A 14,795-nucleotide genomic window follows, 5' to 3' on the forward strand; every position below is an offset into this window, starting at 1 on the left:
CAACGCGCCACTGACTTTAGACTATTTTTTTTTGGTTAGTAGCGCAATTGTTTTTTGAAACTGCAAAATAGCATAAGAGATGGTTTGCGCCGCAACACGCCTCCTTTTTGCGCTGAACCGCCCAGGGAGCGCAAGTTCATTCCCTAGTTTGCTGACGTGCATCTGTGGAGGGAAAAACCCCGCTGTGCGCCGGCGCAAAATACGAATGATACATGCGTCACTGACAAAGTCAATTGCGCTGGGTGCAAGATAGGGCCCTTTATTTGGTAGTAGGTGGCAGATTGACATTCTCATTTTAGACAAATGTCATTGGAGATCTGATGGTCAGAAAAAAACAAATACATTTTGTCCAGAGTACATTAGGATACACATGGCTTTACACATAACAGACTAAATTAGCAACAAAACTTTTTGATTAGATGTTTTGATTTCATGAATAATGCACTTCATATACATTACATTATGCAAGGTCTCTACGTTTTTTAAGGTTTTTCCATAGTTAGGTATGTGCAGCCTTTATAATTGTCACACCATTAACGTTGTTTCTCATAAATTCACACCTGTTCGAACCATCCCTTCTCCATTTGTTGGATATTATTGCTTCTGGTTTGTGCATTTTAATTCACAAAATAACTTAAAATCCTACATAAACTTGTCACATCCATACACACAAAAAAGGTCAAAAGTTATGAGCCCAGCTCGCTGGGTTGTACTTTAACCCATCCTGGGATGTTTAAACCCAAAATTCTGTGTTAATTTCAACCCAGCTGCTGGCCTCGTCACTTTTTGTCCGAAACTTGTGTTGAAAATAACCCAGCATTTTTTTTTTTTTTGGAATGTATCACATGTTTAATTTGCTTATCTAAAATAAAGAACATGAGTATAGACTGATATTTTTCTGAATATCATCAGGGGTTTAAACAGATGGTTTCATGTATTGGTAATGAATACATTCTAAGAAATTATATATTTTTAATTTTGTCATATTCTTAAAGCTGTTGAAATGTTGAGGTTATTAAGTTTTAACTGAATCAAACAATTATGGTTCACTTATGTGTCTCAGATTATTATTGTAGATATGTATTTCTTCAGTTTGTCTAAAACCCCAAAGGCTTCTTTGTCTCATAATCATTTAGTTCAGCTTGGTTTTAAATGCTACTTTTGCTACTCCTCACAGCAGTCATTCTTAAGTGAACGTTCAAAAGATTTGCATGCCAAATACTTAAAAGGGATAAAAGCTGAATTTCCATCCAAACACGGCCTTTGGTAAACTAATCTCTTAATTTATGAGCAATCAGCATTGTTCCCTTGACTCATTATCTTTGTGTAATAATTCATAATCCCTGACAAAGAATGACTTTTTTCACGACATCAATATTTAACCAAGCACTGCTGTTTCTGATAATGAGAGTCAGAGTTAAGCCTCAATCATTATGAATTATGAAGGGAAATTGGTCTGATTCAATTTTATACATCAAGACATACAACAAAAACAGACTGTTTCAGCAGGATACCGAAATATCAAGCCATAAAGCAATGTTTAAAGGCGGATGGATTTAGATTCAGGTCATTTGCCTTTAAGCAACAAGGCAGAGGTGATGTTATGTCATCTAATTAATATTCATGAGCCATGCTGATAAAGTTTCTGATATTTAGCCTTTCCATTTTTCCGAACTCTCAAAGAAATTTCAGCAGAAAACTGGAAACGTTTTCTTGACCGCTCATGTCAGAGAATGGGGTTAGAAATGCCTTTGTTTTTAATGAACTCCTGCTGAGAATGTCTCGCTGTGACCCTTCCTTCATTTCCTTTGCTTATATAAGTGTAAGGAAGACGCTCGCAATCTGAATCCTTGTAAAATAACAGAGATCAATTCCTGCCATTTAAATTGGAGCGGATGCTGCAGTGAGGTCACCTCATAAGCTAAGTGATTGCTTGTTACAACGGGATGTAACAGAACATTTCATGTGTTAATATCTAAAGGAAGTGTCATAGTGTTAAAGCAATCTGTGCAAATGATGATTTATAACGCTATTTGCTGCACTTCTATTCTCATAAAGCAGTATCACATTATGGTATCATATACAGTACCTGCAGGGTTGTAGTGGTCTTCTTTAAAACCATCTTACTGAAAATTCTTTAATAGACAAATAAATACTAGCTGCAATAGAAGGACGCTGATAAAGTAAGGGTCTTGATAACCTTAAAAATAGTCAGAAAGCAGAATCAGGCTATAAAGGCTACAATCCAGACACTGAAAGCAGTTTTAGATGCAAATCCATTTAGTCGATCATAGTCTGAACAGCACATTTTCATGAAATCCGACATTAAACCATGCTTTGAAATTCAATTAAGTTTGAATTTTTCTTTGAAATGCGCCTCAGACAGTCAAATCAGATTTTAAGTAGTTTTGCGTTATTCGAGACCCGTCGTTACCATAATGTCATGCATAAAGTGCTGTAGCGTCTGCAGCTTAGTGTTAATGTTGAATGATCAAACAAGTAAGTGATTTTATATACAAGATGTGCAGTAATGTGCAAAATACAATAACGCTTCTGTGGCTTATGTGCTTTTTTAAAAAGATTTCATGACAGACGTGATGGTAAAAACAATTTTCTGAAAAGAAATGCAATCCTGCATTTACGTGAGATTTAAAATTAGCATTTTTCCTCCAGATTTGATATCGCAAACTAAACAGACATGAGTGTGTAATATTGTGTATGTAAATACATTCAGTATAGACAGGCCTAAATATTAGATCTGGAAAATAAATCAGACTTTAGTGCAGTGTAAACAAGCTTTAGAAAGCTCATTTTAAAAGCCCCACACAACAATGTGACTTCAACAACTGCTATGAATATGCAATACATTTAGCCTATATAGCCTACTTTTAAAGCTCATCTAGAGGGAATGCAAACAACCAAGAGGAGTTTGACAGGTTCCTGTATCTAAAAATACTGGGAACTATAACAAAGTGCAAAATCTGTTCCCCGTGTAAGCCTTTTTAGTCAGATAACAGCAGGCATTTCAGGTGACAGGAGAAATAAGAAGGCCTATATTTTTATTTTCTACTGTCATATGCAAAACAGTTCCATCTCGGTCTCTCTATTTTTCTGTCATTCCTCTCCCGTCTCGTCCCACTCTCTCCTTTTTCCTGTCCTGTATCCCAGTCCGTCTCTATGGTAACGGATGTTTCCCCGGCAGAGGAATATTCTTATGCAGCCTGTAAGGCTGGAAATAGGTCAGTACTGAGACCCCATTGAGGCTCCGGTAGAGATTTTAAGGCTCTTTCTGCACTATAAAGGCTTTCCTGTCTAGCAAACAAGTTCTAACTGGCTCCGGATAAGCTTGTGGTTCGTGGTCTCATCCAGGACTGCCCATTCCATTGATATATCACTGGCTGTTTAATTGGCTATGACAGTATGGGTTTTATTAGCTGTGCTACTCCTGAAGAAGGCAGCACTCCCCAGTGCCACACTGTCTCTGTGAGTCATGCCTGCACACAGAACTTCAATAATAGAGCTCAGATCAGCTCGCATGTGGCTCCCGCCATCAGCACACAGACAAAGCCTACACACATAAACAGTCCACAAAAACTAGGGAGCAATTATAAAACAGATTTTATGACATACAGAGCCATTTATTTTACCACAAGATAATCAAAGCCAACTTTGCCACTGGCACACTGCAAATCTCGGGAGTCTCCAGGGGAACAATAGGGAGATAGGGTGCCACCAAATAATTGTGTCATCCACAAGTGTTTGTATCGCGGTTGAATTAATACCGCTAGAGAGAGAGAGACAGTGATGTTATTTTGGGCGATTTACTGCTCTATTTTCTCTCGCTTTCCTTTGCGGGATAAAACATTTTGTTCATCTTTCCAGACTTCTCTTATTTACAAAGTGTACACTTACTGTGTACAGCAGATTTGTGTTGTATTGTGAAACGATTAGTAAACACCACATGACATAAATGAGTGTAAAGTATCACTGTTTTTAGTTTGCTGTGCATGTAAATCAAGTATCAATATATTCACATTTCTTTTCCGCAATTGTGACTCTGTGCATTAAGATAATACTGTGCATTAAGGCTCATCTGTGTTTAATTAAAAACCTATGTAAACACTTGTAACGCAAGGGCACCTGCATAGGGTAAGGGTCAACTGCACATGCTGCTATTTCCCTTACAAATAACACAGCAGCTTAAGGAGAAACAAAGAAATAAAGCTTTATATATTCAATAATTTTACTTTAATGGCAATGAAATGTCTTATTGATACCCAGCCGATGCCAGACCAATGTCCACTAGCTGCCCCCATCTAATCTACTTTATCCGTGTATATATACATATTTATATATTATGTTTTAATCCCCATAAAATTGTAAAAAATCTTATATAAAAATATTATATAATCCTCTATAAAATCAGCTATGTCTGGCTCTCTCCCAAGGTTTTTTCCCATAGGACTTTTCACCCACAGGGTTTTTCTCCTAGGGTTTTTTTCATACCCAGGGGAGTCCGCTGACATTGGCTTAACTTAGCCCCCTCTTACATACAGTACATTTTTACTACGCTCGCTAGTATGGTTAATCTTTGCTGTATTTTGCTGCTTATGTTTTATGATTTTTCTGTGTTTTTTCCTGCATCTATTAATGTAAAGCTGCTTTGAAACAATTAAAAAATTGTGAAAAGCGCTAAATGAAAATGAATTGATTGTGTCCAGTTGAAAAGTTGTTGTTTGTTTATGCAGACATTAGATAATAATGTATTTAAGTGTTGCAATAGCGCAGCACTGTGAAACCGTGGTATTTTTTGCTTAAGGTTTTCATACCGCAAAAATCTCATACCGGCCCATGCCTAGATGCATGTGGCTGCCACATTCTGGTGGTTTTCACGTCTGAGTACTCACAAGGGACAACAAGTTTGAATGTGATCCACAGTGTTTCACATTCGTCTTCCATGCTTTTAGAGGACTTTTTTGATGGCGTTTAACGGATTCCATCAACAAACTTTGGGATTAAGCAGATTTGAAGCGAAAGTATTTGATGAACATATAATATTTGCAAGTAGTATTTTCTTAATATCTCATTTTAAGTTTTTAGTGGCTTTTGCATCTGAGCTCTTTAATTGTTGTTTAAAGACTGCATTTATTTTGATAAATGATGGTATGCATACAGTTAAAGGTACCCATTGGATTCCACCTTATGTGTTTTTCCTACTATGGCAGTCAATGGTTAAAATCAGCTGTGTGCTTACCATCACAAATCAAAATATTTTCTTCTGTGTTCATCCGAAAAAAAAAAAAAAAACAACACACACACACACACACAGGTTTACAACATGAGGATGAGAAAATTATGACAGAATTTTTCTTTTTGGGTGTACTATACCTTAAATTAGGGTCAGGGTTTTGGTTCTATTAAGTTTGTTTTTATCATTGTTCATTATTACTCTCCCGCTGCGTCCCAAACCGCCTACTTCCATACTATATAGTAGGCAAAGAGTATGAGAAGGAGTGCTTTTCGCCTACTATATAGTATGGTATGCGGTTTGGGACGCAGCGTCTGTGTTTGTTACCTTTAATTAGTCACACCTGTGTTTAGTTAATCAATCATTATTAGTTATGGCTGTTTGTCATCATCATTTACCCTTTGTAGTCTGCCCTAGTGTGTCTGTCCTTTGTCTGATCTCGTCTGTATGTTACCTTGTCGTCGTGTATGCTGGCCTACGTGAATAAAGTCCTGTTAGTTTTGTAATTTTGTCTTTATGTCATTCATTATGTATGGAGAACTGTGACAGCATGTAATTGACATTATCTGAGTACAGGAATGCATTAATGCAAAGTCGTAATCCAGTAAGTCCACAGAGTTTAATTCTTTGAGCCAGAACGTTACATTAAATAATTAGCATTTAGCTCATTGAGCCTGTGGCCTGTAATGTTTCTAACTAACCTTCTTACTGCTTCTTTCTCTAAGCTGTCTACTTCCTTTAGATGTTGGTAGGCAGGACCAGAATCTCTCGATCCACCAATGGCATTCAGACATCCCCTAGTTATTGGCGGTGTCCCGCGCGGAGCAGACCGAAGAGCAGAGCGACTCTTTTGATCTGGATTGTGAGAGAGGGAACTGCTCCTATAAAAAATAAAATAAAATAATAAAAGTACCAGCCATGGTATAATTCAGTTTGTAGTTTTGTAACAAATTTTTTTATTACGATTGTAAATACATGAGACATGCTGTTTTAAATGCACATTAGTACTAAAATTATAAAAATAAAAACTCAAAATGTACCAAAAGAATTTTCACAAAGGCAAAGTACATGCCCAGAAATCACAATTAGTCTCTTTATAATTCCTTAAGTTAAGCCATAACAATATAATTATCATATAGCTACAATTTTTTAAATGGCAGTTTTAGGACACTTTGGTGGTGTTGTTCTGAAATTTGTGCAGGTACGTATATCAATATTTCATTTATGCATAGTGCTACAGGTAGGAGGTCATGTACTAGAAAATATGCACTGTAGTTTGCGTTATATATAAAAGCTTTTGCCAAATGTATAAATGTAATGCCATTATCTTATAGCACACTTTAAACAATAAATGTATTTCGGAGTGTTAATATCATAAAGTTTCAGAAGATACTAATAAATAAGTACACTCATGCTTTATGCTGTACATGTGTACTCAAATAAAAGTAGATATTCTTCTATCATCAAATAATAGAGCATATTATAAGCAATGAGTCACCTTGTTTCCCACAAGATATTTATGTGATGATGCCTGGCAAACTACAGGGAAATGCTGTACATGCGTCACATTAACATAAGAGATTAATCAACCTATCAGACCACTGGCAGTTAGGAGCACATTTGACTATTTAGTAAAATAGCCTGAAGAGAAATTCACATTCGATTTTAGATGAGACTCCGACAGAGTGATAATTCGCTGCATATTTAAATGCTTCTTTATGTTGAGACAAGTGCAATCAGTTAGACTGTGATGGTCTTTTGAAGACACGAGCAATGTGGGTGGGGTGGGAAGGGACATTGTTTGAAAACAAATTACAAGTCATCACAAAATCAAATGTGATTGCATGAGTGCACTGTCGAACCACAAACAAAAACAAAGAGTGGAATCAGGACCTAAGACTGATGTTTAGATTGAAGAAAGCATGAGGATTAGACAAGCTGAAAGGATTTGTGCCAACAAGGACCCCGCCCTGCGCCTAAACCCTAAACACACAGAGACTCACATCCACACTCACTGTTGTTGGTTTTTCCTGAGGTTTTCTTTGTTAGTGATCACAATTCAAATCAACAGACCAAAATTGCCTGTTAGCTAACCTTTTAGTGTATTTACAGATACAAACTTATAAAATAATAATAATAATAATAATAATAATAATAATAATAATAATGACTGCTAATATATTTGACCATTGTCTACTACACTGTCACAGTAATCTCTTTCTTCTCACAAGCTAAATCATTTATAAAAAAACCACAAATGTGCATTTATGTTCTTGTTAAGTGATAAGCATTATAATGCACATCATCCATATTTATCTCAATTTACTGCTTCTATGAATGTCTTTGCAATTACAGAAATGCATATTTATGTATGAGTAACTAAGTGTACTTATTATAATTCTTTACAATTCAGAAACGTATTCATTGGGCGCACTGTATTGTGCCCAGTTTAATTGGTCGGATGTAATTTAATTTCTCCCATCACTGCTTTTTGACAGACTGATAAGAGGCATATGTTCTTCATCATAGTGTATCATTACAATATCATTGTCATGCCATTAAATTGCTATGGAAAAAAATATTTCAAATTAGGTAGGCTGTCCTTTGACGGAAAAAAATGTTTTGCAACTAAATTGGAAATGTCATTTTTAGCACAACTGTAGCTCATTCTTGTGGCAGTAACTAGAAGAGCGAAGCACTAGCAACGACAAGATCATGGGTTTTTTGTAGCTTTTTTAAAAAAAAAAAGTTGTATACCTCAATAAATGTAATTGGTTGCCTTTGCTGTGATGCTAGTCTTTAGTAATCTCTCCTGTCCACCAAGATGATTTTTCAAAACAGTTTCAATTAAACCATACCTGGGATGCTTTCCTGTTGATGTGCCCTGTGGAGTGGTAGAGCCAGTGGTGCTTTGAGCAAAACGGGACTCACATGCTGCGCCCCCATGTGGTGGAGCAGACCTTGTTGATTTATAATACTGCAAAAACACATAGAAAAATGTTCAAAATTATACTGTCATCAGTGAATGATGCTCTAAATTCCAATAGACTTTTAAAATTTCCAGTAGGATAATGTATCTAGTTAGTAGGAAGAGCTCATTGGGTATTCTGCTATACTTTTTCTCTTGACAAAGAGTCACTTGCCGGTTGCACTGGTGTTCAGATAATCTAACAGACTTCTATGGATCCTGCAGACAAATCCAATTTAAATTTCACACCTTGAAAGACTTTCCTCATAAAACCCAATTGCCTCAGGCAGAATGCACAAAATTATCTGAATGTCAGAAAGATACTTAATCTCTCCACTATCCCACCTTCACTCCACAGTGTCGAGTGGAGCAGAATAGAGAGGCGGTGTGCAAAAAGAGACCCGATGGCTGATGGGGGATCAGTGAAGGACACTAGAGTCACCCTAATTGGATAATGTAGTCATTTCAGAGCTACTGTATGTAAAACATGCACAAGTCCCAAAAGAACTCCAAGAACTGAACTTACTGTAAGTAGGAACCATAAGGGCAGTTCATATAAGACTTTTTGGACTTTTTATCAAGATGAAAAGGATATAACAAAAGCTTAGTCACAAGGAGGAACCTTGACATAGAAATAGCATATACTCACAGAAAAAAGGTACAGTACATGAAGGTACAAGAGTTGGCACTGGGCTGCTACCTTATTAAAAAGTAAACTTTTTTGTACCTAAAAGGTACATATTGGTACCTCTAAGGTACTAAATGGTACATATTATTTAGGACCTTTTAGTTAATGTCCCAGTGAAAAAAGGTACATGAGTCATAAACCTGATATGTGACCCTGCCTGGGAAAATCCAGCTAATGTTATTTTTTTGGTGACTTACTGTTTTCTACATAAAATAATTCTAGATAATGCACGTTCTGTGGACATATACAGTAACACTGATATATTTAACAATGACTGAGTAGGGTCATCAAAAATAAGACTTTTATGATCTTTATCTCATGAATAGATTATAAGACCAGCCAGGATTTTACAAAAACAAGGTCACATGTTTTATGCTATGTCTAATTCTCAATGTTAATTTGGATTACATATTCACTGATTGTGATGGTTAGTAATGTGCTATTGAAAACATCAGGTGAGTAGGAGGTAGATAGAGGATGAAAGATGAAGATAGAGAAAGAATGAGTATAAAGGTGTAGGAGGAACTGGTGGCAAGACATTCTGAGTAATAACAGATTTATTTAAATTCAGGAAGTAAAGCCAGAATTTTTTAAAAGACACCACACTCATGATTCATTGGCCTGAATTGCAAAAATAGCAGTGGCGGCCAGTGACTTCTTTTTTCGAGAGCGCTCGATGCAAAGTTCGTCATGTAGCTCGTCATGTGTTTGGTTCGTCATTTCAAAATATGTGGAAAGGGCATCGAGAGATCTTGTGTTCATCACGTGCCTTGTCAAAATAAGTGCCTGCTGCAGTCGCATCTAAAGTGTATATAATAAAAGAGACGCTCGCGTTTGCCAGATTCTCGCATGATATCATGCATAATCAGAGTTTTAAGTGAGTGTCTTGTGTGTATTTTGTGAACGTGAGCGTCTCTTTTATCATAAACGGTTTTGAGGCGTGTGCAGCAGGCACTTATTTTGACAAAACACGTGATGCACATGGTTTACATGACGCAACAAACACATATTTTGAAAACGGAATCAACACACATGACACTCTGAATACTTTGAATTAGCGCCCCTCGGATGAGCAGTCACGAGCCGCCACTGAAAATAGTCATTTTGACAGACATATGTATTTAAACATAAACATCAAATGATCATGTCAGTTTACCTTTGATGGATGAAGGTATTTAGAAACCCAAAGTCATGTTAGTACCCCATCTTGTTTGACAAAGGCAGAGTTATGACTTGCAGTGCTATTTAAAGTCTGAAAAAAATCATTTCCTGGAACAGGATTGAGGAAGATAAAAGCTGTCTGATTCATTCGCAGATTGAAATGGTCATTTCTGAATTTAAGGTCAACACTATTCTGCACAATGTGTCACATGGGCATTATAAAAGACGGAGGACGATCATTACTAAAGCAATCGATTTCTTTTTCAGTTAAATTGCACCTTGGCAAACTCAAACGAACCTGTTAAGACAATCAAAAAAGACTTCATCCAAAATCTTTTAAAAGCACATCTGTCTGATCTCTTCTTACTCAAAGTACAGCCACCTACAATTCCATCAAACATGTCTGAATAGACTACTAAAGCTTTTACAAAGCCAAGGAAAAATTCAGACAAAATATTTACAAAATTTTCTTAAACTACAGTACAAACAACATATTTTTTTACTGTATATGTTTAGCACTTAGTATGTATGAGATAATAATTTAAATAATATAACAACATATGACCCGGTCTGTAAAATCCAGGCTAAAGTCTCACAATCTAATTATAAGATTACGAGCATAAAAGTTTAATTTCAATCATTGATTTGACATTGATTTCAATCTTTGACATGACTTTACTAAATCTTTACTAAACTATTAAAGATATTAAAGACAATTTTATGTAGGAAAACACACACATAAAAATATTTTAGCCGGGTTTTTAAAGGCACATATTTTTTTATAAACAATTTATAACTTCATTTGTTTTTCCCAAAATGCACACAGCACAAATAAATGTCAGTAAACTGATATTAAAATCAATGGATTATTTTAAACTAGCCTTTTTGGAAAAGTCAGATACAATAATGGCAGATATAATAAATGTCTGATATGATTTACTGAAATCAAAACGAAACTTTTCGCCCAATATATAACATACTGTTTATTCAGCAGCTTCATGAAACTCCAGCTAAATGAAAAGTATGGCTAATAGTTAGTTATAGGACCTGCTTTAAACGTGTATAACATAAGGCTTCATACTAAACATTCAGTCTGACCACAGATGTTGGTTCCTCAGAAAGATTGTTAGACGGCAAAGAGGAAAATGTTAGTATAATTGAAGTTTTTATTTAGCGAGAATAACAGCAGATTTAATCATTTGCATTATGTGTCTCAAGCTGCATTGTAATTGTTTTAAAAGCAACTGTGGAGTTTCTGTGGTAAATGTATTAGATGTGACAGACTTGTGAATTGAGAGCTGTGAACGTCCTACTGACCCTCACGTTAGCTGCACGTCAATGCAAAAATCTATACCGCTGTGGCCCATGCAACAGCAATGAAAGAAACAAATAATTCAAATTTACATGGACAAGTCTAAAATGTCAACCTAGACTAGACTGCATGTTACTTGTGTATTATTAAATGTTTATTTAAAGCCTGTGGGCTAAACTTTCAGTGATCGCTTCACAGGAACACAAATGAAATATCCAGTATATATGCTTGGGGCTCTCCAAATTTATGTTTGAGTTTGAAATGAAATATAGTCATATCTTTGATCAATAAGCTAAAAGATTCATACAGTTTCAGCATTATTAATACTAGGGGATTGTCTGATTTAGATACATGCCATTTAACAGATTACAGTACAGTAAATTCCTAGTACTAAATGTTTGGTATGGTATACTGATGTTTTTATTATTGTTAGAAAAAGAACTTGTCATTGAAAGGAAGACTATTGCCACCGGCACATGCCAGAAGCTTGGCTATCCTTGTCACTGTTTTTGATTACTTGGCTTGGCATTTGCATGTCCCCTGACAGTGTATGATTGCTGTAGCGATTAAACATCTCACTGGGTTTGAGTGACATTCAAATTACCACCTTGTTTGCCATGTAAATAGTCTATAACGGCTTATCTCTGATGCATTTGTCGACTGGAGCTATTGAGAAAGTAAGGCATATTAACAAAATCCCACAGTGGGATCAAGGAAAAGTAATGCATTGTTCATGTTCTTCACTGGCACACGAGGCTCTGAGACAGAACGGCAGAGAAGTACATGCAGAAATTACAAACCATTGATGATGGACTAGCTTGACTACCATTATTAGTGTGGCTGTCTTTAAAGATTTACACATGAAGAGCTTTTAGTGGTTTGTAGTGTCCACTGATCTGATCATGTGAATGCATGTCTTTGAGAACCCTTGACATACGCTTTTCTTTGATGACCACATTAAAAACAAAAATGGGGTTTTTATGTATAATATAAGCATTATATTATCAGTTTCCTGACTATTGGCCATTTAAAAAAGTAACATGCCATTACACTGTAAAACAAGTTGGTTCAACAAAGTATGGGAGAGTGGGGGCGAAAGTACCAATTTTCAGAAAAACTTAATTTTAAAAGATAATGTTATAGAGAGAGATATATTTGTGCTGTGGTCAGTAACTCACAAGTGTGCTATATCAATACCAGGTGGAATTTTGTAAAAATATAAAATGACTTCAGTATAATTTTACTTTAAACATAAGTAGTGATCTGTTTCTTTCGACCCCACCCGCAGGGACGAAAGTAACACACAGGTGGGCAACAAGATTTTTGTGTTAAACATGTTTTTGACATGACTATGAACTTATTATTATGTAACTGCAAACATATTCTGTAATTTATCTTTGTAAAAAAGTATGACATTTCATTTTTATTTATTTATTTATTTTTATCAAATGTTTCAAAAGCAACCCGACAGTACAAACTTAAATTGCTGAGTATAAAAATTTTCGCGTCGGGTCCTGATCACACTGTCGGGGCTTATTTCCCAATAACTACCGGCTGCCTCTACATTATCCCTTACATAATGCACACTCAAGGTGCAATGCGGCACGACGCGAAGTGGAGTGTGCATTATTTTCAAATAATTCAAAGGACCAGAGTCAATTATTCCTCTTATACCACGGTTACCACAAACATTGCTCTGGTGCCTAGAGGTCGTCAGAGAAAAACACAGACATGGCCGATTCGGACTTGATTAAAAACACAGAGGACCTCTGAGAAGCACGATTTTCTCAGAGATCCCCCTGTAAAACTAATCCTGTCCGAATAATGCTTAAGATCGATTTTTTACATATACAACACTTTTAGCAGTGGGACAAAAGTAACAAGTGTTACTTTCGTCCCGACAGGATCTCCTCACATTTAAACTCAATTTACTTTTATTTTGAAAAACTCTAAGAAGACAAACTTCAGGATGTGTTAGAGCACTAAATAACCTGTAGATTGATCAGTATTTTAACAAATGCAACGATAAACAAAAACGCGTTATAAGATAAAAATGACTGCTTAAGGACTTAACTTATCATGGTTGAAAACACCTTTCCGGATCTACACGTGAAAAACGGTGAGTAAATAACGCAATATTTATCAGGTCTGTCAGGGGCTGTGTGCCTAAGATGCTGTCATGGTTTGGGATGCAAATGTTATCAGGGCACGGAGAAAATGGCTTTGTTACATTCATCCCAAATTACTTTTGCCACAGTTCTTTTCTAATTTACCTGGTGGCCTTAAGATTTTGAGTTAACACCATTTTTTCATTTTGTTTTTGAGTTAATTAATATTTTTTTAAGTTGAATTTAACTTCGGCAACCAGGTAACTTTAAATTAAACCAACAAATCTTTTGTCACGTTCTCTAATGGAGAGAGACGGAACCCAGCTGTAGACTTACAGTGTACACAAATTAGGTTCTTGAACGAATCGTTCTTTTGAGCCAGTTCTCAGGAAGTAACCGGTCGATCCGGTTCACAAATCGAACTGAATCAAACTTTAGTTTTGGGCATAAGTTCCGGGTTGATGACCCATGACGCACAGCTGAAATAGCACGTCGGACTCAAAAAGAACCAAATGAAGTTTGTCGATGATTGCCGCGGCGAGGATTGCCGACGATTCTGACGGATAAGGTACTGACACTGCGTGTGAATCACCGAGGATTTGAATGAGCCTGATGCGCGAAGTTTCTTTTTTTATCAGTTTCTTGATATTCTTGTTTTATTAAAAAGCTTTAGTTTCGGTACAATTTATTGTGCATGCAAATCATATTGTAGTTTTAATGTGTTGATACAAACAACTTTATTTGAATGTTTCATTGATATAGTAAATGCGTAGTGATGTCATTTCTTGATGACGTCAGGAACCGGTGAATCGGCTTTTTGAACCAGTGCAATGATCCGAACTGTCCGAAAAGAGCCGGTTCGCGGAAATGAATCGGACTTTGCATCACTAACACAAATAAGGTTTTATTTGGGGGGGGGGTAAAGCAAAGACCCACAAGGGGGTAAAACAAGGTAAACAATAAAGGACAGACTTGATAAACCAAACAACTAAACTTGACAATGAACATTTAATATGATTTAGTAAACTTGAAACAGGCACAGAACAGCAAACACAAGGGCATTAAATAAGTGGGCAAATCAAGAGGAGAACAGGTGGCATGAATGAAACAATAATAGGAAGATTAACGAGGAGACGAGGGGGCGGGGTCAGGAGACCAGACAGAAAGCACGTGGCCTGAATAAACAAAGCAGGTGCTTTCACACAAAACACATGGGCCTGTCATGACCCTGTCACAAGGAGCTAAAAAACTGTGACATGAAGGATCACGGCATCTTTTTTTACAGTGCAGACATGCTTGGACTGAAAACA

General features: G+C 36.3%; 1 protein-coding gene across 2 annotated transcripts in view; it reads right to left on the reverse strand.

Moving 5' to 3' along the window:
* The window catches only part of nrg3a (neuregulin 3a), a 354,166-nt gene that overhangs the window by 5,606 nt on the left and 333,765 nt on the right, over window positions 1-14,795 (reverse strand). Inside the window, exons 7-8 of one of the 2 annotated variants that reach the window (XM_065296947.2) lie at window positions 8,107-8,225; window positions 5,950-6,129 (exon numbers count right to left, since the gene is read on the reverse strand). In XM_065296947.2, coding sequence (XP_065153019.1) covers window positions 5,950-6,129; window positions 8,107-8,225 — 299 coding nt within the window. The remainder of the gene's footprint in view (window positions 1-5,949; window positions 6,130-8,106; window positions 8,226-14,795) is intronic. The other variant, XM_065296948.2, reaches the window with a different exon arrangement.

This window comes from Paramisgurnus dabryanus, chromosome 20, assembly GCF_030506205.2.
Source record: "Paramisgurnus dabryanus chromosome 20, PD_genome_1.1, whole genome shotgun sequence".
Classification (NCBI taxonomy): Eukaryota; Metazoa; Chordata; class Actinopteri; order Cypriniformes; family Cobitidae; genus Paramisgurnus; species Paramisgurnus dabryanus.